General features: G+C 40.3%; 1 protein-coding gene across 5 annotated transcripts in view; it reads right to left on the bottom strand.

Moving 5' to 3' along the window:
- RFTN1 (raftlin, lipid raft linker 1) overlaps positions 1 to 23,757 on the bottom strand; it is a 140,228-nt gene that overhangs the window by 16,680 nt on the left and 99,791 nt on the right. For all 5 annotated transcript variants that reach the window (XM_058183565.1, XM_058183567.1, XM_058183566.1 and 2 more), the window contains one exon: positions 12,732 to 12,847. In XM_058183565.1, the coding sequence (XP_058039548.1) occupies positions 12,732 to 12,847 (116 nt within the window). The remainder of the gene's footprint in view (positions 1 to 12,731; positions 12,848 to 23,757) is intronic.

The raw sequence follows: 23,757 nt of genomic DNA, 5'->3' as shown, positions 1-23,757 counted from the left end.
TTGAAGAGCTCCAAGGCCTTCCAGCGCACTAGAATGACTTTTTGTTTTGCACAGCTACAGAATTGAAAAAAATGGCTATGCATTTTGTTCTGCACACAAAATAGTGGCTAATCTAGGATCACTGCTGCATGGTCTGGGAACAAGCTGCCACAAACAGGCAGGACAAAATTATGGCTACGTTTTGATCACTGCTGCATGGCCCGGAGACACATGGTCTGCCCTCCTTCCAGAACATGAAGTCCAGAGAGTTTCAGAAGATAACTGTGGTGTATGATAGACATATTGGCAAGAGACCCAAGTACTGCAGAGTTCTGGTGGGATGGGATTGGGGGGAGAGAGATGGGAGGGCACTGCAGGAAGACATGCCTCTTATTACTCATATTCCTTCTTTTATGGATTTTGAACCCATCATTTCAAGAGTCTTATTATCTCTTCCAGAACCAACAAATCTTCAGCAGCCAATACCAAATGGTATTCTATCTTCCCTTAACCTCTCTCTTCAAATATATTAACTAGTAGCATCAACAGGAGGGTAGCTCAAAAGAGATAACCTGACAATCATGCCCTTGAAATAAAAGTCCTTTCCCTTTTGTATATGCATCAATATTTTATTTTTTATTTATTTATTTTGTCAAACACATACTAAACAATATATGTAAGTATAAGCATGAAAAAATTTAATACAACCAAAGGGAACTTTAGGACAGAAACAGTAGACATGCTGGTGCTCTTATGCAGGCCCCTTACAGACCTCTTACGAATGGGGTGAGGTCAACAGAAGAAAGTCTTAGGTTAAAGTTTTGGGGATTTTGGGATGAGACCACAGATCAGGTACTGCATTCCAGGCATTAACAACTGTTACTGAAGTCATATTTTCTACAATTAAGATTGGAGCGGTTCACTTTAAGTTTGAATCTATTGTGGGCTTGTGTATTGTTGTGGTTGAAGCTGAAGTAGTCTTCGACAGGAAGGACATTTTAGCAGATGATTTTATGAGTTATGCTCAAGTCATGCCGAAGGTGGTGTAGTTCTAAATTTTCTAAACCCAGAATTTCAAGTCTGGTGGCATAAGGTATCTTGTTGCGATCAGAGGAGTGGAGGACTCTTCTTGTGAAATATTTCTGGACACGCTCAATTGTATTAATGTCCGATATGAAGTGTGGGTTCCAGACAGATGAGCTGTAATCGAGAATTGGTCTAGCAAATGTTTTGTATGCTCTCGTTAGTAGTATAATCTTTCCGGAGAAGAAGCTATGCAAGATTAGGTTTACAACTCTTAATGCCTTTCTGGTGATGTAGTTGCAGTGGGCTTTGGCACTTAGATCATTTGATATGAGAACTCCAAGGTCTTTGACAGAGTGAGGGTCATCTACAAGGTCATATCCATCAAGCTTGTATTTAGTGTTCTAATTCTTTTTTCCAATGTATAAGTCAGAGCATTTGTTGGTTAAGATTTGGAGTTGCCAAATTTTTGACCATTCCAACACAAAGTCAAGGTCTTTTTGAAGGGTAGCAACATTATTGGTAGTACATAAACATGACACTGTGAATACTATCTTGTTTAATTTGACTTGCTCCTATGAATGCCACTATCAGTTCTTTGTTCTTCCTTACCAGTACATCAGTTTCCCTTTTTTGTGAGAAAGTTTTTATCTTAAAAGATGTTTACTTCTTCTTCTATAAGCTATGTTATCAGCTAAAAAAAAATAGCTCACGATATTTATTTATTTATTTATTTGATTTTTATACCGCCCTTCTCCCGAAGGACTCAGGGTGGTGTACAGGCAAGATAAAACAATACAATATACAGATTAAAATACCATTTAAAAAACTTATTTAAATTAGCCTAAAATTAAAAAATTTCCATACTAAAAACCCCGTTTAAAAATTGATAAAAGATAAAATTCAATTTAAGACAGCCCCGCGCAAAATATATATACCCCATACCTGTAGCATGCTCTCACAATAGACACAGATTGCCCGAAGTATATATATTATTATTTTTCTACTTGCATGCAAATTGATAAATATTTTTAACACCTCCAAGTTAAATGCTACAAAGGAAGTTAAATAAATATATCTCTGCATTAACCTGTGCAAAAATTATTGTAAACCTTTTTATATATCAGGATAATTCTTTGTTTTGGAATACATTAAATTGATCTAATATTTACTATATTTTCTCATATATATTTTAGCAAAGTTTAACAGTATTTTCTATAAGGATGGGTTTGTTTGTTTTTTTAAAAAAATCTTTAAAATGTATGCATGAAAAATACAATGGAAAGTTATTTTTATCCAGACTGTTGTTTACTTTCATACCAACTATTTACTCCAAACATCTTATTAAAAAATGTTCCTTATGTTCAAATTGCAGTACTTCCAGTGACAGACAGAAACTGCTGCCAAACCAAATTGTTTTATGTACCAGTGATCTCTGCAAAACTTGACATCTGGCATTTTGAAGATTTTCAAGGTAGGAAGACACATGTGCAGATGTACACAAAAAGAAACCACATATGTATACAGCTTAATAGGTTCAATTTTTAATGTATGTTGAAAGAGGAGCCCCCAAAGCCACAAATATCTCATTTTCTCTTTTCTCCTTTCTAGTTCACTCTGAAAAATAGCAAATAGGACCTTTGAGGAGATTGAACTTCACACTTATCACCACTGGCCCTCCTGCTCCTCAGAGCTCCAGCTGTCTGACTGCAGACATCAAACTGTGTTTATCAGGCACACAATCCCTATGCACTTAACAAATACATTTACACATCTAACATTGCAAACTGAGAATGCTTTGCTAACTGTGTACATGACAAGTACAGCCTTTCTCTGATCCCTATAGCTGAGGCCAGTAAATGAACTAACATGAAAGAGGCATTTGACATAAGCTTTGCTGACCCAATGCCGAAAGGAAGAATGTGGAAGCTTTCTCATGGAAATTTTTCACTGGAAAATTTATAGTCCATTAACTATGGTAACATAAAACTAAGGCTCTAGTCCTTGTAGTTTTGAATATAGATATGAATTAAAGAAGAACATAAGCATTTTATTCTGATGTAGATCTGTGGCCTGTTTGGTCCAGAATGCTGTACTCTGGGTTGGCAGTGGCTATCTATAATTCTTCTAATACTGTGTTGAATAGTCAAGTATTAAATCTGGACTGTCCTCTTTTTTTTCTTTTTTGGTAATTGTGGAGAAAAATAGAACAGAATAGAATTTTTTATTGGCCAAGTGTGATTGGACACACAAAGAATTTGTCTTGGTGCATATGCTCTCAGTGTACATAAAGGAAAAGATACATTTGTCAAGAATCATAAGGTACAACACTTAATGATAGTCATAGGGTACAAATATAACACTTAATGATACAATACTTAATGATAGTTATAGGCTACAATTAAGTAATCGGGAAACAATCAATTACAGTATAAATCGTAAGGATATAAGCAACAAAGTTACAGTCATAAGTCGAAGGAGATGGGTGATGGGAACAATGAGAAGATTAATAGTAGTGCAGATTTCTAAATAGTTTGACAGTGTTGAGGGAGTGTTTAGCAGAGTGATGGCATTCGGGAAAAAACTATTCTTGTGTTTAGTTGTTCTGGTGCGCAGTGCTCTATAGCGTCATTTTGAGGGAAGGAGTTGGAACAGTTTATGTCCAGGATGTGAGGGATCTGTAATATTTTCAAAGCCATCTTTTTGATTTGTGCAGTATACAGGTCCTCAATGGAAGGCAGGTTGGTAGCAATTGTTTTTTCTGCAGTTCTAATAATCCTCTGAAGTCCGTTTTCTGTCTTGTTGGGTTGCAGAACCAAACCAGACAGTTATAGAAGTGCAGATGACAGACTCAATAATTCTCTGTAGAACTGGATCAGCAGCTCCTTGGGCAGTTTGAGCTTTCTGAGTTGGTGCAGAAAGAACATTCTTTGTTCTGCTTTTTTGATGACATTTTTGATGTTAGCTGTCCATTTTAGATCTTGAGATATGGTAGAATCTAGAAATTTGAAGGTCTCTTCTGTTTTTTTTTTATAAAAAAGTTTTATTTTTACAATCATATCCAACAGCTCATCCAATGTACAGTTATATACAATTAGTCGGGCTTGCCCAGTCACCACCCCCCTTTTAACTCTCTTCCCTCTTCTACCTTCTTTTACTTTCCAGACCTTCCTCTCTTTCTCTTATCTACATCCTCTCCTCCCTCCACGCTACACCTTCCTTCTCCCTCTTCTCCTCTTTCCTACCTCCTACTCTCTCCTCTTTTCTCCCTCCCCACCGTTCTAAAATGGTAACTGGGCAGACCCGACCCTACATTAATTATATTTATACATCTTCAATAATCCCTGTACATTAACCATCACTCCATCCTCTACCCTCAACCCCCCCCAATTTCCCTCCCCCTTACCCCCCACCCCCCACCCTGACTTCCCAGAACAAAATGCAGGGTATCAAAACTAATCATAATCCAAAATAAATCCTAAATTATCATCTCTAGTCACTCCACACATAATCACACTCTCAATTCCCCTCTCCTTCAGAAATATATCTAATACAAAATATTTCCTAAATTTACTCATATGCTATTCGATATTTTTTATCTGATACTTATTTTGAATATAATCAATCCACATTTTCCATTCTAAAATATATTTTTCTTGTGTATAGTCTTTCAAGTAAGCAGAAATGTTTGCCATTTCTGCCAGATTTGATACTTTGAGTGTCCGTTCTTCAATTGTAGGTAATTCTTCTTTCTTCCAATATTGAGCAATCAAAAGTCTTGTGGCTGTTACTAAGTTCAAAATCAATTTAGTCTCTATAGCTGTACAATCCATAATTATTCCTAGTAGAAAGGTGGGATAAACTTAATCTTCTTTTTCAGAATGTTCTGCATGATCCAACATACTTTAATCCAAAATGCTTTAACTTTTTTACAAGTCCACCATATATGGTAATAAGCGGCATCTTCACAATCAGATCTCCAACATTTAGCCTGTACATTAGGATACATACATGACAACTTTTTGGGGTCTAAATGCCATCTATAAAACATCTTATAAAAATTTTCTCTCATATTTTGCGCTTGTGTAAATTTAACATTCCTCACCCAAATTCTTTCCCAAGTTTCCAACATTATTGGTTGCTGAAAATTTTGTGCCCACTTAATCATACAATCCTTAACCAATTCAGTCTCTGAGTCTATTTCTACTGATACATTATACAACCTTTTAATATGCTGTTGACCTTGATCTCTCATTTGTTTTAACAAATTATCCTCAGTTTGCTTAATACCTATTTTTTTATCTAATTTCCATCTAGCTTGTAAGGTCTCTACTGTTGATACTGTGTTGTTTAGTATTGTGAGAGGTGACAGTATGGAAGGTTTTCTCCTAAAGTCTACCAACATTTTTACGGTTTTGAGTGTGTTCAGTTCCAGATTGTTCCTGTTGCAACATGAGGCTAGTCGTTCAACCTCCTGCCTGTATGCGGATTCATCATTGTCTCGAATGAGACCGATCACTGTTGTGTCATCTGCGAACTTCAGTAGTTTAACAGATGGATCATTAGAGATGCAGTCATTGGTATACAGAGAGAAGAGAAGAGGGGAGAGCACACAGCCTTGGGGGGCCCCAGTGCTAATTGTACAAGTATCTGATGTGATTCTGCTTAGCTTCACCTGCTGCTTCCTGTTTGTTAGGAAGCTTGTGATCCACTTACAAGTCTGTTAAAGTACCTGTAGCTGGTTTAGTTTAGTTAGAAAAGTGTCTGGAATGATGGTGTTGAATGCTGAGCTAAAGTCTACAAAGAGGACCCTTGCATAGGTCTTTGGAGATTCAAGATGTTGTAGGATGTAGTGTAGAGCCATATTAACAGCATCATCTGTTGATCTAGTTGCTCGGTATGCAAATTGCAAGGGGTCTAAAAGCAGATACGTGATGGTTTTCAAGTGGGACAGCACTAGCCTTTCAAAGGTTTTCATAACTATAGATGTTAGAGCAACTGGTCTGTAGTCATTCAATTCCTTGATGGTGGGCTTCTTCGGCACTGGGATGATAGTAGAGCATTTGAAGCAAGAAGGAACATAGCATATCTCTAGTGATTTATTGAAGATATGGGTGAAGATGGGGACAATTGGTCAGCACAGACTTTTAAGCAAGAAGGCTTTAAGCAATCTTGTCTGGGCCTGGAGCTTTTCCTGGCTTTTGTCTGTGAAATAGGTCTTGCACTTCTTTTTCTGTGATCACTAGGGGTTGTGAACCCAATGGAATGGGGTCAATTGTAGGAGGCTTGGCTGTTGTTGGTGTGTCTGAGATGGGGGTTGTGGAGATAGGTGGCTGTAGTTTCCTTTCAAACCTGCAGTAAAACACGTTCAGGTCATCTGCCAGTTGTTGATTTCTTTCAGCCTGGGAAGGAGGTTTGCCACAGCCAGTGATATTTTTAAGAGTTTTCCACATGTTTGCTGGTTCATTTGTTGAGAACTGATTCTTTAGCTTTTCAGAGTAGCTTTTTTTTGCTGCTCTGATCTCCCTTGTTAATACATTTCTGGCCTGATTGTACAGCATTTTATCATCTTTTCAGTAGGCTTTCTCTTTGGAACGACGTAGCTGCTTAAGTTTAGCTGTGAACCAAGATTTGTTGTTACTGTATATTCGCAAGTTTCTTGTCAGTACACACAGGTCTTCACAGAAGCTGACATACAACATTACAGTATCTGTGAGTTCATCCAGGTCTGCAGAGGTATCTTTAAAAATATTCCAATCAGTGCAGTCAAAGCAAGCCTGTAGCTTTAATTTTGCCTCCTCAGTCTAGGTCTTCATTGATTTAATTGTTGGTTTGGTGGTTTTAAGTCTTTGCCTGTAAGCAGGTACAAGGTGAATCATGCAATGATCAGAGTGTCCTACAGCTGCTCATGGTAAAGACCAATAAGCATCTTTTAGTGTTGTGAGGCAATGGTCTAAAGTATTCTTGCCTCTAGTGGGACAATTGACATCTGAAAGTATTTTGGTAGCTCTTTTTTTTTTTTTGAATTTATATCCCGCCCTTCTCCGAAGACTCAGGGCGGCTTACATTGTTTTAAGCAATAGTCTCATCCATTTGTATATTATATACAAAGTCAACTTTTATTGCCCCCAACAATCTGGGTCCTCATTTTACCTACCTTATAAAGGATGGAAGGCTGAGTCAACCTTGGGCCTGGTGGGACTTGAACTTGCAGTAATTGCAAGCAGCTGTGTTAAATCAGACTGCATTAGTCTGTTGAGCCACCAGAGGCCCTTCTTTAAGTCTGCCTTGTTTAGATCTCCCAAAATAATGGCCAGTGAATCGGGATATTTGGCTTCAGCCTCCATAATTTGGTCAGCTAGAGTTCATAATGCCTTGTTTACACAGGCTTGTGGTGGGACATAAACAGCAATTAGAAGAAGTGAGGAAAATTCATGAGGCGAATAGTACGGTTTGCAATTGATAATTAATGTCTCTAGGCTTTCATCACAAATTTGTATATTCTAGTTAAATCCTGAGACCAGCTGTTGTTGATATATAAGCATAAGCCTCCTCCCTTCTTTTTACCAGATGTTTCTGTAATTCTGTCTGATCGTTCAATCTGAAGCCCTGGGATATGCCGGCTGCTATCTTCAATTGATTCATTTAACCAGGTTTCAGAGAAGCAAAGGATTGCTAAATTACTGAAAAGTAATGGTAACAGTTGTCTGTTACCATTAATTATCTATGGATGACAAAATTTTGGTGTATAATCATTTTTTATTTCTCTAAGGTACAACAGCATTTTATAAATAAGGTACCTTAGATAGCATACCTCAATTATTGTTCTGGTTCATGAAAGATGTATGCCGTTCCATTCTGAGCTATATTCTCCTTATTCAAAAATAATGTAAGGCTATTTTCACAAAAGGATGGCTGGAAATACTCTCTTTGCTATCTTCTGTCATCTAGAGATTGCAGGGGTAGTGCCAGCATGATAAGGGTACATCTTCAACAGAAAATCATGAATGTTTGAAATCGTATTTTCTTTTGCTAGATCCTCAAACATTATGTCAGGTCATAGAGAGACCTTTATGTTGGCTGAAATAACAGATTACTCCTGCTTAGAGGAACATCACTCCCTGGTGTTCCTTTCAGTTTATGTGCAGGTTGTGCAGGGGGTCTCATAGTTTTTCCTTTCAGAACTGCTTTGATCTGTGTGTGTCAGCAGGCCATGTGGGGCATTAAATTTTCAGAAAAGCAGATCAGGAGAATCTCTTCTACTTTTCTGGAAAGCCTTCTTGCTTAATCCCCAGGGCCAGAATACTGAGGACTGCAGCCTCCATCACCTCATACCCGCATATCAGTTGTTGCAGGTGGTAAAGCAGGAGTAGCTTTACCACCTGCATCCTTTTTGCAGATCAGGTTGCTACAGATGGATAAACCTATGATTTTAGCCATCTGTCAAAACCTGACCCAGTTCTTAGCACCAGTTCACTTTTGGGAGAGATAATGCACCTTTTTTAACTACAGGGAAATCCACCAACCTTTGTATCTTATCTTGACCTTCAATTAACTTTAGAATAGCACAATTCACTTGCTTCATAACAGCCAAAATAGAGAATGACTGTTAGAATAAATTTAGGTTGGCGTATTTTGTGGTGCCTTATAGAAGACAGCATGTTACATGTTATATCTTAGCTGTTTGGGTATTGAGGAGATGACCTTGAGAAAGATATTCACAAACCATTATGTAAACATCAACTTAACCCAGCTACAGAGGAAGGGGCAAGGGAAAATCCATGATTGTACCAATTTATTTCTTTTCAATGTAAGAGAGGGAAAGAGGCTGTCAGGCTTTCAAGATCCTGTTATTATACCCTTTCACAACAAAGTAGTATTTCAGTAATCCATGTGGTTTCTGTTTTCCTAATGCAAGGGAACTTGCTTTTCAGGGACACTTCAAGAAAAATCATGACCTTCCTACAGTTCATCACGCCTCAAATTGTATGGAATACTGATGATATTTAGCACCATCACTAACAACAATAATAGAAAGGCATTCAAAAAGTCCACCAGGAACTAGAGAGAAGCAACAACCATCATTACTATCAAGATTCAAGCAGCCAATACTTGGCCTTAGAAAATATCAATCTGTTGGAAAAGCATCATCTTTGTTTCTTGGGGTGAAACAAATTAGGTTAGCGAACGAAAGGATATGAAGCTATGACAGGGATCTGTCTATGAAAGCAAAACTGAAACAAGTAAAAAAGATTTAATGCTAAATCACACAAAGCTTATTGGAATTAATAGAATCTGACATCTATAGAACTGGAGTAATAAGGAAGTAGGACACGTGGCTATTAAAAGCCATATATCGCAGTTTCTTCTACATTTGGTAAAATAACTCAGCTGTCTTACATCTTGTTGACTGCTGGCAAGAATTACATACTGTGGCAGCTGGAAGGTTTACATTTTTTGCATACTGACATTTTACACTCATACAGAGTACTATGATGAACATATTCCTGTTGCTTACACTTGAAAAGCTGCTCTATTTGTAGAAATTAAGCATGCCAAGGTTGTTGTTTTTATTAAAAGGACAATGCTAAAGCCCATTCAAATTCAAAGGAAGGTCATTTTGTTGAATTAAAATGTATATGAAAATGCAACTTGAACTACATTTCTTAGACCATCCTGAAAGGAACATTTTAAGGTCTGCATAACTCTTATGATAACATAAGATGTGCTGTAAGTTCCATACCCGTATCAATATACAAAGAAAGGGAAAAGCTAAAAGAAACTAACATTTATTCAAGCCTTCAGTCTACTGATAATGTTGAATTAGGAATGGTCAAAAGGCAGATTTCATCCACATTTAGCCAATATTTGAATGAGAGACTAACAATAAATCTACCACTCCAAATTCAAACATGGAAGAAAGGTGGCATATTAGAAAAAACAGCTCCACAGGAATATGAGATCATTGCCACAGGAATATGTGATCACTAACCTATGTTATCATCCTTCTGACAAATCCTTAGAGAAGGGGTATCAAACTTGATTTCATTGAGGGCCGCATCAGGGTTGTGTTTGACCTTGGAGGACTGGGGGGAGGGGTGTGTGGGGCATGGCCGGATGGTCATGGTGGACATGGCTGGATGGGTGTGGCCATGGTGCATGTGACACAGGACTGCATCTCTGCACACATGGTTTTTATTCACATAAAAATACATTACTGAGATTTTGTTTTTTTAATACATACTTGATTTACTTGATCACCCTATGAGAGAGAGACCAGATCAAGAAATGACTGCATAGGAAGAATAGAACTATAAATTATTGACATAGGCTATAGTTTTAGAATCCTGCAAGCCTGAAAGATAAAATATTTTACCTTTCCTCCTTTTATAACCTTCTGAGTCAAGGACAGCTTCCTGCAGCATTCTGCCAGCCAAAACGGGTGCCTGGGCCCCATTTTGGCTGTCAGAGTGCTGCAGAAGGTGTCTAGGCACGCCCCCGCCACATGCCCCATTTTTGGTAGCAGAGGCACCACAGGCTAGTCCTTTGCTATTTCCAGACCAGCCCTGCTGGCCAGATCTAAGAACCTGCCTTAGAAGAAGTAGTGAAGGAGAAACTAAAGCAAGATAAAAAAAAACCAGTAGAGCCACAGCTCCTGGACCAAGTAGGATTGGGTCAAGTAGCAGTTCTGGAGATAAGGGAGTTAATGAAGAAAACTGCTAGATTCTGTTTGCCATCCTCCCCTAAATACCAGAATCTGTCATGAATGAAGGATAATGTTGCAGGATCCAATCTGAGTTGGTCACCAGGAGGAGAGGTTTACTTCTGTTAGAGAGAATTTCCCTAAGGATGGGCTCAAGCATGAGTCCAAAAGATCGGAAGACTAAGCCTCTGATCTCAGTGACCAACCCAGATTGGATCCTAGAATCTGTCCCTATATTCTAGAAAACTAGGCATAGGAAAGCTGTACAAATAAAGTTCCACAATGTTTTAAACAATAGCGATGCCTGTGCTCAGAGGCATGCAACATTGAAACCTACACATGACAGTTTTCTCACCAGTTCGCAGCTTTACAGGCAACATTAATCTGCTTTTGACATTCGTGCAGTAGCTTCCTGTACTTCTTCTCTGTTTCTGTTTCTATTACTTTGTTTTTGACCCCCAAATTCTGCTGTGCCTTTACCCTGGATTAAATTATTTGATTTATAATTCCTGTTAACTGATTTCATTTTTGTTTTGGACTCTCCCTTTCCATGTCTTAAGCTTGCAAATAAGCTTGCTTGTTATTAATGCCTGCAAAACCTAAGAAATTCTGTTTGAATGATGGACTTCACTGGTTAGGAAACGCCAAGAAATCTCAAGATTGTACATTAGACGGGACATGTTTAAAAAATTGAGAAGAATGGAAACAACTTCCATATTGTTAACAAAAAATAGTTGATCTTGACTCAAGAGAGACTCCGTTTCTTTGATTCCTGGTGGTTTTCTTGTTCATAGGACTGGAGTTTAGAGCAACACACTGACCTAAAACCAGTAAGTAACCAGGGCGATTGACATAACATTAAACAACACTTCCCTCTCTTCTGATATTCAGCTCCATCCAGGAACTAGGCCAAAGGCTGAATAATGAAAACAAAATTTTTGCAATAGATCCAAGTGAATAGGGATTAGAACTTGGCCCAATTTTTAACAGAGCAGCCAAGAGATGCTATCTTACCACCAACAAAATAGCCATGAAGTCAATCTAGTAGGATTTACCCAAACAGTAAAGAATCTTTATTATTATAGCTTGATCTTATTTGGATAGTGAAGACTTTGCAAGTGATGACTTCTTATATTATTATAATGTTTACAATCATCATGATCAAATTAAATCCTGACTAGAATATCACATATTTTTTTCTTGAAAGTCTGTTTCTTGGGGGAAATCATTCATATATTTGTATGCATTTATGTCTGTGCACTGTGTTTACATATGTACGTACATACATACACACATACCCAACACTGACCTTTATGGCTCTTCCGAACTCATGACTTTAGGAACTTTTTCCAGCTAAATTTGCTAATTTAAACAATTTTGCTTCATTAAACAAAGGATACCCCTTGAGGTTATATCTGTTCCCATCTTCTTGAGCTTCTGAGATTTAAAACTGGTTCTGCTAATTGGGCTGGTATCCCAATGGGGATGTTCCATTCTGGAGGTGTTAGTGAATTGAGAGAAGATTCTATCTCCATCCCAGGAGTGAAATGCTCCCAGTTCGGACCGGCTCACCTGATCCGGTAGCAATGGCGGCGGATGGTTCGGAGAACCAGTAGTAAAAATCCCTGGCCCCGCCCCCGTCTCTGATGATCCACGCCATCATCAGAGGTTTTTTTTTTACTTTTAAAAGCAGTTTTTCTTCAGCCGAAACATGCCTTTAAAAGTTTAAAAAAAAAAAGCCTTTGATGATCCCCAGGCTCAGCTGAGATCGTCAGAACCCTTTAAAAGTTTTTTTAACACAGAAATCATGATGAATGTACAATAAAAAAGTAAACATTGAAGCTGATCAACAATCACAACAATGATGAGAGCATTAATGCAGTCTGAAATTAATTAGGTAGAAAATGAAGTAAGCAAGATAAAAAGTAATTATTTTTTAAAGAAACGCAGATGTTAGTTTAAAATTTCTAATTTTCATTGAGTTGTGAATCAAGGTATTAGAAATAAGTCAAAATAATATACTTACATCTAAGATTGTCCATTGCTCTACAACAATAGCATCATAGCCTTGCATAATTCTGCTATCATCTACAGAAGGATCTTCAAAGATGAACACTCCATCTGCCATGCCCTGGAAGGTATCTGTGCCGATACAAACAAGTTCTATAAACTGTATCGTTAGCCATTATCTGTTAACAACAGTCTGTGCATTATTTATCACAATCCAAGATTCTTCTTACCATGTTACAGAATAACAGAAGGTGGGATATATTTCTGCAGGGCTAAAATTTATTAGCATGAATGATAATAATAGAGCTAGTACATTTCCATTTGAATTCCGCAGTGCATTGCTGGTAACCATTATGGGTGCTGGACTTAATTTGTACTAGTATATACTACATATGGGAAACATTCACATGCCCAAACTTACTGATGTATAAAGTGTAAAGTCCATTGTCATTATTATAACATAGTTCTGACTCCAGAAAGTCCAATAACTTTTCAGGGGCCTAAGGATCTACTTCTATGATGGTATAAAGAATTTACAGTTGTATTTCTTAGATGATACAGACATCTCTACTTGCCAGAACACTTGGCACATCATCATCATGTCTTTAAGCATTTACTAAAGGCAGGACTGTTAAATTGTTAAAATATAACCTGGCCTGTCTGGATATCAAATGCATAGGGTACATGATAAGCCACAGATATCTCAAGTGGAAGCCAACCTCCATCTGGTCTGACTAAATAATTAAAAAGCAATTCATTTTGAGTATAATATATGGTATCAATACTAATTCATTCCCAATTTTTTGAATTTAGTTGCTCCTTTGACCACTCTTATTCAGAAGGCTAAACCAATGAAAGTTACATGAACTGAGGAACATGACAGAACATTTCAGAATGTGAAGTATGCTATATGCCAAGCTCTATTCCTCAAGAGTCCAGATTTTCATAACATCTGACAATGAAGATAGATGCCTCAAAAATAGGTATCAGAGATACTCTCAAACAAGGTCCATTAGGGGATGTAGGCCATTGCCTTAATTAGCAGGAAACTATTATCTTTTTTGGGGTGGGGTGGGGAATAAGTTTTATAGCATACAAAAATTCCAATTTCAATTGAACATTGTGTTGTCTGGGTACAAATCATTTTAGGAAATAATAATTGAAGTATTTACAATAATAATAATAATAATAATAATAATAATAATAATAATAATAATAATAATAATAATAATAATAACAACAACAACAACAACAACAACACAACAACAACAACAATAATAATAATAATAATAATATTTTAATTTGTATACCGCCCTTCTCCCGAAGGACTCAAGGCGGTGCACAGCCAGAATAAAAATACAAAGAGAAACAATACATATAATATTAAGAACACCCCTTAAAAAACTTATTCAATTGGCCAAAAATTTAAAATACAGTAACACCCTATAAAAATTTACAAAAATTTAAAACGCATAAAAGTAAATTAAAAATTTTAAAATCAAGCCAGTCCAGCTAGACGGAATAAATAGGTTTTAAGTTCGCGGTGAAAGGTCCGAAGGTCGGATAGTTGACGAAGTCCAGGGGGAAGTTCGTTCCACAGGGTAGGAGCCCCCACAGAGAAGGCCCTCCCCCTGGGGCTGCCAGTCAACATTGTTTGGCTGACGGCACCCTAAGGAGTCCCTCTCTGTGAGAACGCACCGGTCGCTGGGAGATAGAAGATGGCAGTAGACGGTCCCGTAAATATCCTGGTCCTAAGCCATGGAGCGCTTTAAAGGTAGTCACCAAAACCTTGAAGTGCACCCGGAAGACAACAGGCAGCCAGTGCAGTCTGCGCAGGATGGGTGTTACATGGGAGCTCCGAACCGCTCCCTCTATCACCCGCGCAGCTGCATTCTGGACTAACTGGAGTCTCCGGGTGCTCTTCAAGGGGAGCCCCATGTAGAGAGCATTGCAATAGTCCAAGCGAGAGGTCACGAGAGCATGAGTGACCGTGCATAGGGCATCCCGGTCCAGGAAGGGGCGCAACTGGCGAATCAGGTGAACCTGATAAAAAGCTCTCCTGGAGACGGTCGTCAAATGGTCTTCGAAAGACAACCATCACTCCAGGAGAACGCCCAAGTTGCGCACCCTTTCCATCGGGGCCAATGACTCACCCCCAACAGTCAGCCGCGGCTGCAGCTGACTGTACCGGGGTGCTGGCATCCACAGCCACTCCGTCTTGGAGGGAATAAGCTTGAGCCTGTTCCTCCCCAACCAGACCCGTACGGCTGCCAGGCACCGGGACAGTACTTCGACAGCTTCATTGGGGTGGAAAAGTACAGCTGTGTATCATCAGCGTACAGTTGGTATCTCACCCCAAAACCACTGATGATCTCGCCCAGCGGCTTCATATAGATGTCGAACAGGAGAGGCGAGAGAATCGATCCCTGCAGCACCCCACACGAGGCGCCTCGGGGTCGATCTCTGCCCCCCTGTCAACACCGTCTGTGTCCGGTCAGAGAGGTAAGAGGAGAACCACCGATAAACGGTGCCTCCCACTCCCAACCCCTCCAACCAGCGCAGCAGGATACCATGGTCGATGGTATCGAAAGCCGCTGAGAGATCTAATAGGACCAGGGCCGAGGAGTAACCCTTATCCCTGGCCCTCCAGAGATCATCCACCAACGCGACCAAGTCTGTCTCCGTACTGTATCCGGGCCGGAAGCCGGACTGGAATGGGTCTAGATAGACGGTTTCATCTAGGAACTGGAGTAATTGACGTGCCACCGCACTCTCTACAACCTTCGTCGTAAAACGAAGGTTGGAGACTGGACGGTAATTTCCTAAAACAGCTGGGTCCAGGGAAGGCTTCTTGAGGAGAGGTCTCACCACCGCCTCTTTCAAGGCAGTGGGAAAGACCCCCTCCCGTAAAGAAGCATTTGTAATCCCTCGGAGCCAGCCTCGTGTCACCTCCTGCGTGGCCAGCACCAACCAGGAGGGGCACGGGTCCAGTAAACATGTGGTGGCATTCAACCTTCCCAGCAACCTGTCCATGTCCTTGGGAGTCACAGGATCAAAACTATCCCAAACGGTCTCAACAAGACGAGTTTCGAAACTCTCGCCTGGATCTACCCAATTTTGATCCAATCCATCCCGAAGCTGAACGATTTTATCGTATAGTTAACTGTTAAACTCCTCGGCACGCCCTTGTAGTGGGTCCTCCCGCCTCTCCTGCTGAGGAGAGAGCAGGTGACCCGAAACAGGGCAGCTGGGCAGTTATCTGCCGATGCAATGAGAGAGGAAACGTAAGAACGCTTTGCTTCCCTTAATGCCACTAGGTAGGTCCTACTATAGGACTTAACTAGTGTCCGGTCAGCCTCAGAATGGCTGGATCTCCAGACACACTCTAGGCGTCTTCTCCGGCGTTTCATCTCCCTCAGCTCCTCGGAGAACCAAGGAGCTGGTTGAGACCTGCGCCGGGTCAGAGGCCGCAAAGGCACGACACGGTCCAAAGCTCCAGCCGCGGCTGCAGCTGACTGTACCGGGTGCTGGCATCCACAGCCACTCCGTCTTGGAGGAATAAGCTTGAGCCTGTTCCTCCCCATCCAGACCCGTGCGGCTGCCAGGCACCGGGACAGTACTTCGACAGCTTCATTGGGGTGGAAAAGTACAGCTGTGTATCATCAGCGTACAGTTGGTATCTCACCCCAAAACCACTGATGATCTCGCCCAGCGGCTTCATATAGATGTCGAACAGGAGAGGCGAGAGAATCGATCCCTGCAGCACCCCACACGAGGCGCCTCGGGGTCGATCTCTGCCCCCCTGTCAACACCGTCTGTGTCCGGTCTGAGAGGTAAGGGGAGGACCACCGATAAACGGTGCCTCCCACTCCCAACCCCTCCAACCAGCGCAGCAGGATACCATGGTCGATGGTATCGAAAGCCGCTGAGAGATCTAATAGGACCAGGGCCGAGGAGTAACCCTTATCCCTGGCCCTCCAGAGATCATCCACCAACGCGACCAAGTCTGTCTCCGTACTGTATCCGGGCCGGAAGCCGGACTGGAACGGGTCTAGATAGACAGTTTCATCCAGGTACTGGGGTAATTGACGTGCCACCGCACTCTCTACAACCTTCGCCGTAAAGTATTTCCTAAAACAGCTGGGTCCAGGGAAAGCTTCTTGAAGAGGGGTCTCACCACTGCCTCTTTCAAGGCAGCAGGAAAGACCCCCTCCCACAAAGAAGCATTTGTAATCCCCTGGAGCCAGCCTCGTGTCACCTCCTGCGTGGCCAGCACCAACCAGGAGGGGCACGGGTCCAGTAAACATGTGGTGGCATTCAACCTTCCCAGCAACCTGTCCATGTCCTTGGGAGTCACAGGATCAAAACTATCCCAAACGGTCTCAACAAGACGAGTTTCGAAACTCTCGCCTGGATCTACCCAATTTTGATCCAATCCATCCCGAAGCTGAACGATTTTATCGTATAGTTAACTGTTAAACTCCTCGGCACGCCCTTGTAGTGGGTCCTCCCGCCTCTCCTGCTGAGGAGAGAGCAGGTGACCCGAAACAGGGCAGCTGGGCAGTTATCTGCCGATGCAATGAGAGAGGAAACGTAAGAACGCTTTGCTTCCCTTAATGCCACTAGGTAGGTCCTACTATAGGACTTAACTAGTGTCCGGTCAGCCTCAGAATGGCTGGATCTCCAGACACACTCTAGGCGTCTTCTCCGGCGTTTCATCTCCCTCAGCTCCTCGGAGAACCAAGGAGCTGGTTGAGACCTGCGCCGGGTCAGAGGCCGCAAAGGCACGACACGGTCCAAAGCTCCAGCCGCGGCCTGTTCCCAGGCCGTGACTAGTTCTTCAGTCGTGCCGCGGGCCAGGTTCTCGGGAAACGGCCCAAGCTCCGTCAGGAACCTCTCTGGGTCCATCAGGCGCATAGGACGGAACCAACGCATTGGTTCCGTCTCCCTGCGGTGGTGAGTAGCGGTCCGAAAGTCCAGACGAAGAAGAGAATGATCTGACCATGACAGAGGCTCAATAACTAAATCATTTAAAATCAGATCATTCGCCCACTGGCCAGAGACAAAAATCAGATCTAGAATGCCTCCCCCGATGTGGGTAGGGCCGTCCACTAATTGAGTCAGGTCCATGGCCGTCATGGAAGCCATGAACTCCTGAGCCGTCGAGGATGCCACGCCAGTTGATGGCAAGTTGAAATCCCCCATGACCAACAGTCTAGGGGTTTCAACTGCCAACCCAGCCAACAACTCCAACAGCTCGGGCAGGGCTGTTGTCACGCAGCAAGGAGCCAGGTACGTGATCAGCAAGCCCACCTGAGTCCTACGACCCCACTTCACATAGAGGGATTCACAACCAGCTATCTGAGGCACAGTGGTCTCCCTCGGTTCTAGGCTTTCATTAATAATAACCGCCACCCCGCCACCCCTACCTTGGGCCCTCGGCTGATGGAATGCTCGGAAACCTGGTGGGCACATCTCCACTAGGGGAACCCCCCCTTCCGTGCCCAACCAGGTCTCCGTAATGCCCATAACGTCCGTGGACCCCTCCTGAATTAGATCTGAGATCAGGGGGGCTTTGTTAACCACAGACCTTGCATTGCATAACATCAGCCAGAGGCCCAAGTCCCGAGTACTCTGGCCACCCGGGGAATGGGAAGAAGCAGGGGGGCCGGAGCACGCGATCGCTCTTAAATAGCGAGGGCGTACTCCCAAAACCTGATGTGCCCCCCCCCTTCCACCATATCTGCCTCTCCCGCTTACCGTATCAATAACACAACCCTGATAAGCTGGAACGAAACCCTCCCCCACCTCCCTCGGACCTAACTTAACGCCGTGAACGCATACTGGACTTGGCTCTCTCCCAGACTGGTTTCCCTCCCCACCCTTTACCCCTCCCCCCCCGAACCCAATCCCATCAGTTTTCACCCTCCCCATGAAATTCCCATTAAAACTCCCCTTAAAAAATCGGTTAAAACAGTTGATTAAAAATCCCCTAAGTCTCCTATTCTTGGCATGCCACCTCTCAGGGTTCCAAAACCCGTCCTCAAGATGGGCCCTCGATAATGTGGAGGGCCAAACCTGCGAGAGAGGGGAATCTCGCAGGGCAACAAGGTCAGCTGCTGAAAAAGTCCGCATGATGAAAGAAAACACGGCAACAATATTCATTGCATTAATATCTATTATATTAACATTAATTACAATAATAATACTATTTGTTTAACCAAGTTAACATATCTTCCTTATATCACTGATCCTTCCATATATTTTCTAGCTCCTGTTTTTGTCATTTAGCCAATGATAAAATGTCCAAAATCAAAAAATATTCAGTTTCTTTCTTTTCCTTCATTGTAAGTGTTAGCTTATCCATTTCTGCACATTCTAATATTTTTCTAATCTCATCTTTGCCTGTTGGGATCTCTTCACTTTTCATTGTTGTGCAACTACTATTCTCGCTGCAGTCAATACATATAAAATCAATATACATTCCCTTTGTTATACTTATCTGATAAAATGCCCAACAAAAATGTCTGTGGTTTCAAATCTATATGTTATCATTTTTTCAAGCGATGTATGTATTTTTGTCCAATATTTTTTCATTTTTTGATATGTCCACCACATAAGATAGTATAAACCAGGTATCTGGTGACATTTTCAACATTTTGCAGTTTTATCCTTAAACATCTTTACTAACCTTGGAGGCTGAAAATGCCATCTATAAAACATTTTATAAAGATTTTCTTTGTATGCAGTAGACATTATTTATAATTTCTTCCCATAATTTTTGCCATTTATCTAACTCAATAGAATAGCCAAAAATTTTAGCCGATACTATCATTGTCTTTTTTATTTGTTCCTCTTCCATCTTAATACTTAACAAATAGCTATATATTTTCTTCATTAATTTTTCATCTGTCCCTGTTAATATCTGATCTAATTCTGTTAATTCTTCATTTAAGAAGGATTTTAACATCCTTCTCATATCTAGATTATATCTGTACATATGACCACCATGTTATCTCAATTCCTTGATCACTCAGTTCTTGTTTAGTTTTAAGTTCCCCCTTTTCGTTTAAAATATCTTTATATCTGGTAACCTTCTCTATATCAATAACATTTGGATAAATCAGTGCCTCCATTGTGGAGAGCCAGACTGGTATTTTTAAATATTCCTAACATAGTGGAAATACTGTTTTCCCAAAAATAAGATTCTGTCTTATATTTTTTTGAACTCTGAAATAAGCGCTTGGCCTTATTGCCATGTGCTAAAAAGCCTGATTGGGCTTATTTACAAAGGATGTCTTATTTGAGGGGAAACAGGGTAGCTATGTATTTTGTTTTTTCCATATCATTAAAAAGATGCCAATGTAATTCAAGATCATGTCCCTCCCTCCAAGGTCAATAGGAGATACTAGGGAGAATTTTAATATAAAAAATGGCACAAGACAAGGATGTCCACTATCTCCTTTACTATTTATATTGATATTGGAAGTGTTAAAAAGGAATATTAGACAAGATGTAGAAATTAAAGGTATGGAAATAAAAAAGGAACAATATAAATTACAGGCATTCGCTGATGATTTGGTCTTTATCTTGGAACACCCACAATAAAATGGACTTAAAACTAATTAGGAAAATAGAAGAATATGAAGGTGAAGTTGCAGGATTGAAAATAAACAAAGAAAAAAAATCAAAAAGTTAAAAATGTTACAGACACACAGAATAAAGAACTAAAGAGGAAAATAGGTATACAGACAGTCAAGAAAGTTAAATATTTAGGAATTCAACTAGCGGCAAGGTGTGTAACAATTAAAGAAGATAATTATTATAAATTGCTGCAACAAATTAAAACGGATTTGGAGAAGTGGAAAAATCTATAATTATCATTGATGGGAAGAGTAGTCACTATAAAAATGAATATCTTGCCAAGATTAAACCCCAAGTAATCAGGTACCGATTCAGGCCCGGGAAGAATATTTTAGAGGTTTATATACAGACCCTGACTGTGTAACCAAGGAGAGCCAAATTAGTTTAGACCAAACTGCTTATTGGCCCCCTGTTACACCAGAAGAGATAGCCCAATTGATCAGAGCCCTTAAGGCTAACAAGGCACCAGGTGCTGATAATGTCCTCCCAGAAATAATCAAAAATAACACCGGTGGACATCACTTTTAGCATTGTTGTTTACATATATAGATAAAACAGGCCATATGCCAAGAGATTGGGGATTAGCAATTATTATACCAACCTATAAAAAGGGTAATAGAAATGATCCTGGTAAATATAGACCCATTAGTTTGCTGTGTGTTATTAGTAAATTGTATGCTAAACACCTAAACTATAAACTCCAGGATTGGCTATCTCAGGGGGCATAATCAAGGATGAACAAGCCGGTTTTAGAAAAGGAAGATCTACGGTGATCATATTCTGATACTCTACCATTTAATGCAAAAATATACGCACCAAAAAAAACCAAAACAACAACTCTCTACGTGGCCTTCCTTGATTTTAAGCAGGCCTTTGATTCATTATCCAGGAACACCTTGTGGGAGAAACTAAAATGCACTACAATTGATAAACGCCTCCTCTTTCTCATACAAAAATTGTATGCCAATTCCACCTTGAAAGTGAGGTGTAATCCTCAAGGGATTTTAACCGGCCCAGTAAGGGTTCAAAAAGGGGTACGGCAGGGCTGCATCCTGTCCCCCTCCCTTTTTAACTTTTATATTAACCCCCTAATTGATTTTTTCCAGAACCCTGATCTACACCTTCCTAATATAGCACAATGCAAAATCCCGATTCTCCTGTATGCCGACAATGCTGCTATTATATCACAAACTCCCATAGGATTGAAGAGAGCAATTAGGGTAACACTTGGCTTCTGCAGACAGAATAAGTTGGTCCTTAATTTTGATAAATCAAAAAATTTAGTTTTTGCTAAAAGACCAAGACAATACTCTTGGAAAATTGAAGGACACAGATTGGAACAGGTTAGGACATTTAGATATCTGGGGGTGGTCTTCCACTCACAAGGGACATGGAAGGCACACCTGGAGCAGACATTGCAAGCAGCCAATAGGTCCTCAAATGCAATTAAACATTTCTTTTATACAGGCGGAGGTCAATTAGTACTTGCTGCCTTAAAACTTTTTGAGGCGCAGATTCTTTATGGGGCACAGTCAGGAATCCTTGCAAAGAAAAACTTGCTGGAAACTTTACAAACCAAATTCCTGCGAGCCATCTTAGCTGCACCCAAAGGAACTCCAAATGCCTATTTAAGAATTGAGACAAGTATGCCCCAAATTCAGGTAACAGCCTGGAAGATGATGATCATCTATTGGCTAAAGATTCATTTCTTTCCAGAGGGACTGTGCCCGCTAGTGCTGATAGACAACCTCCCCTCCCCCTGGAAACAGGCGATAGATCACAAGCTGGGCTCTTACGAGCTCTCACCAATATTCTTAATGTCCCTAGGCTTGACAAAGCAAAGCAAGTGGTAATTGATAGAATGAGGGACATGGAGTTCCAAGAATAATTAAACAGGTTGTCCCTCCATAATAGGAACAAAATCAAACAGGGTGTGTGGGAATCAGCAGGATATCTGAATAATCTGATCTCCCCAAAACAAAGAATAGCTTTCTTCAGAGCCAGATTTAATATTTTCCTTCAGCACTTCTCCAGGGTAGATATAAGAAAACACCAATAGCAGAACGGGCATGTATATGTGGTAAAGGAGAAGTCGAAGATATCTCACATGTCTTATTGTACTGTGAGTTATACAGAGTATGTAGGTCAATATATATTCTCCCCTTACTAGCGAGATTGCCAGGGAGGACAGACGACTTTTATGTAGACTTTCTCCTCCAAGACTCAAATCCGGCTACCACATGTGCAGTGGCAAAATTCTGTGTCACTGCAATGTCCCCAAGAAAAAAATTGGTTACTGAATTATAGATGTCAACTGATGCCAACTTTCTGGAGATATATATATAACAGTTATGGGAAAAATACATTTACTCACATACCTGACAGTTCTCCATGCGTGTAAAATAGGAAGGGCCTCTATTGGTTGACGTCATGTATTTTAATCATAGGAACGGTACTAGACACGACTGATGTCAGTAGTATTTTAATTTTAAGTTACATAACAGATAACTGGTTTTTATCATAGATTTGATTTGATATGTATTATTTTATTCTTGAATTTTTAATTGTATATTTACTGAGTGTTTTTTATTTGTTCTGGCCTATGGCTGTAATAAACTTACTTACTTACTGCCAAGATTACTATATTTATTTCAAACAATACCAATAAAACTGGAAAAAAATATTTTGAAGAATTAAATAAAACAATCTTAAAATATATTTGGCAAGGGGAAAAAGCAAGGATAAGTTTGAAAATGTTGCAAGATTCTAAAAGAAGAAATGGTTTTGGGCTACCAGATGGTTTGGGCTACCAGACTGGGAATTGTATTACCAGGCTTCGATACTTACTTGGGCGAAAAGAATGGATTGGCTTGAGGAACAAAAGGAAACTATTATCTTGAGAAACAAGCTACTCCATTATAGAACAGGCGTGTCTAGCTATCTAATGGGACTTATATATTACATTATTATTTAATAGGGAGATCATTTAAACTTTTCATTAATCATCATCAGGCTTTAAGTTGTTATACTTCATGCATCAGACTAAGACAATATTGACTTGACGGTCACTGATAGTACAGCCATATCAATTCATCATTGAACATGTACCAGAGAAAGAGAACATGGCTGTAAATTATCTATCCTGATTGCCCAGGGTCAATTTATATCACTGAAGAAGATACCTACTGAGAGGTGTCAAGTGCAAGCCAGCAAATAACTAAGACATAAGGCAATCAACAAATAAGTATGGTATGTGTCGTTCTATCTCACAATGTATTTGAAGCCTCTGAAGACCATGGAATAATAACTGAAAGTATGTAGTATAAGGAAAGCACCAGCCTCATTGTGAGTAAGCCATATCAAGAGCAAATGAATATTCATAGACTCGTCTTTTGAAC

This window comes from Ahaetulla prasina, chromosome 4 (genome assembly GCF_028640845.1).
Source record: "Ahaetulla prasina isolate Xishuangbanna chromosome 4, ASM2864084v1, whole genome shotgun sequence".
NCBI lineage: Eukaryota > Metazoa > Chordata > Lepidosauria > Squamata > Colubridae > Ahaetulla > Ahaetulla prasina.
The sequence above is the reverse complement of the archived record's forward strand: the minus strand, read 5'-3'. Positions and strand labels throughout refer to the sequence as shown.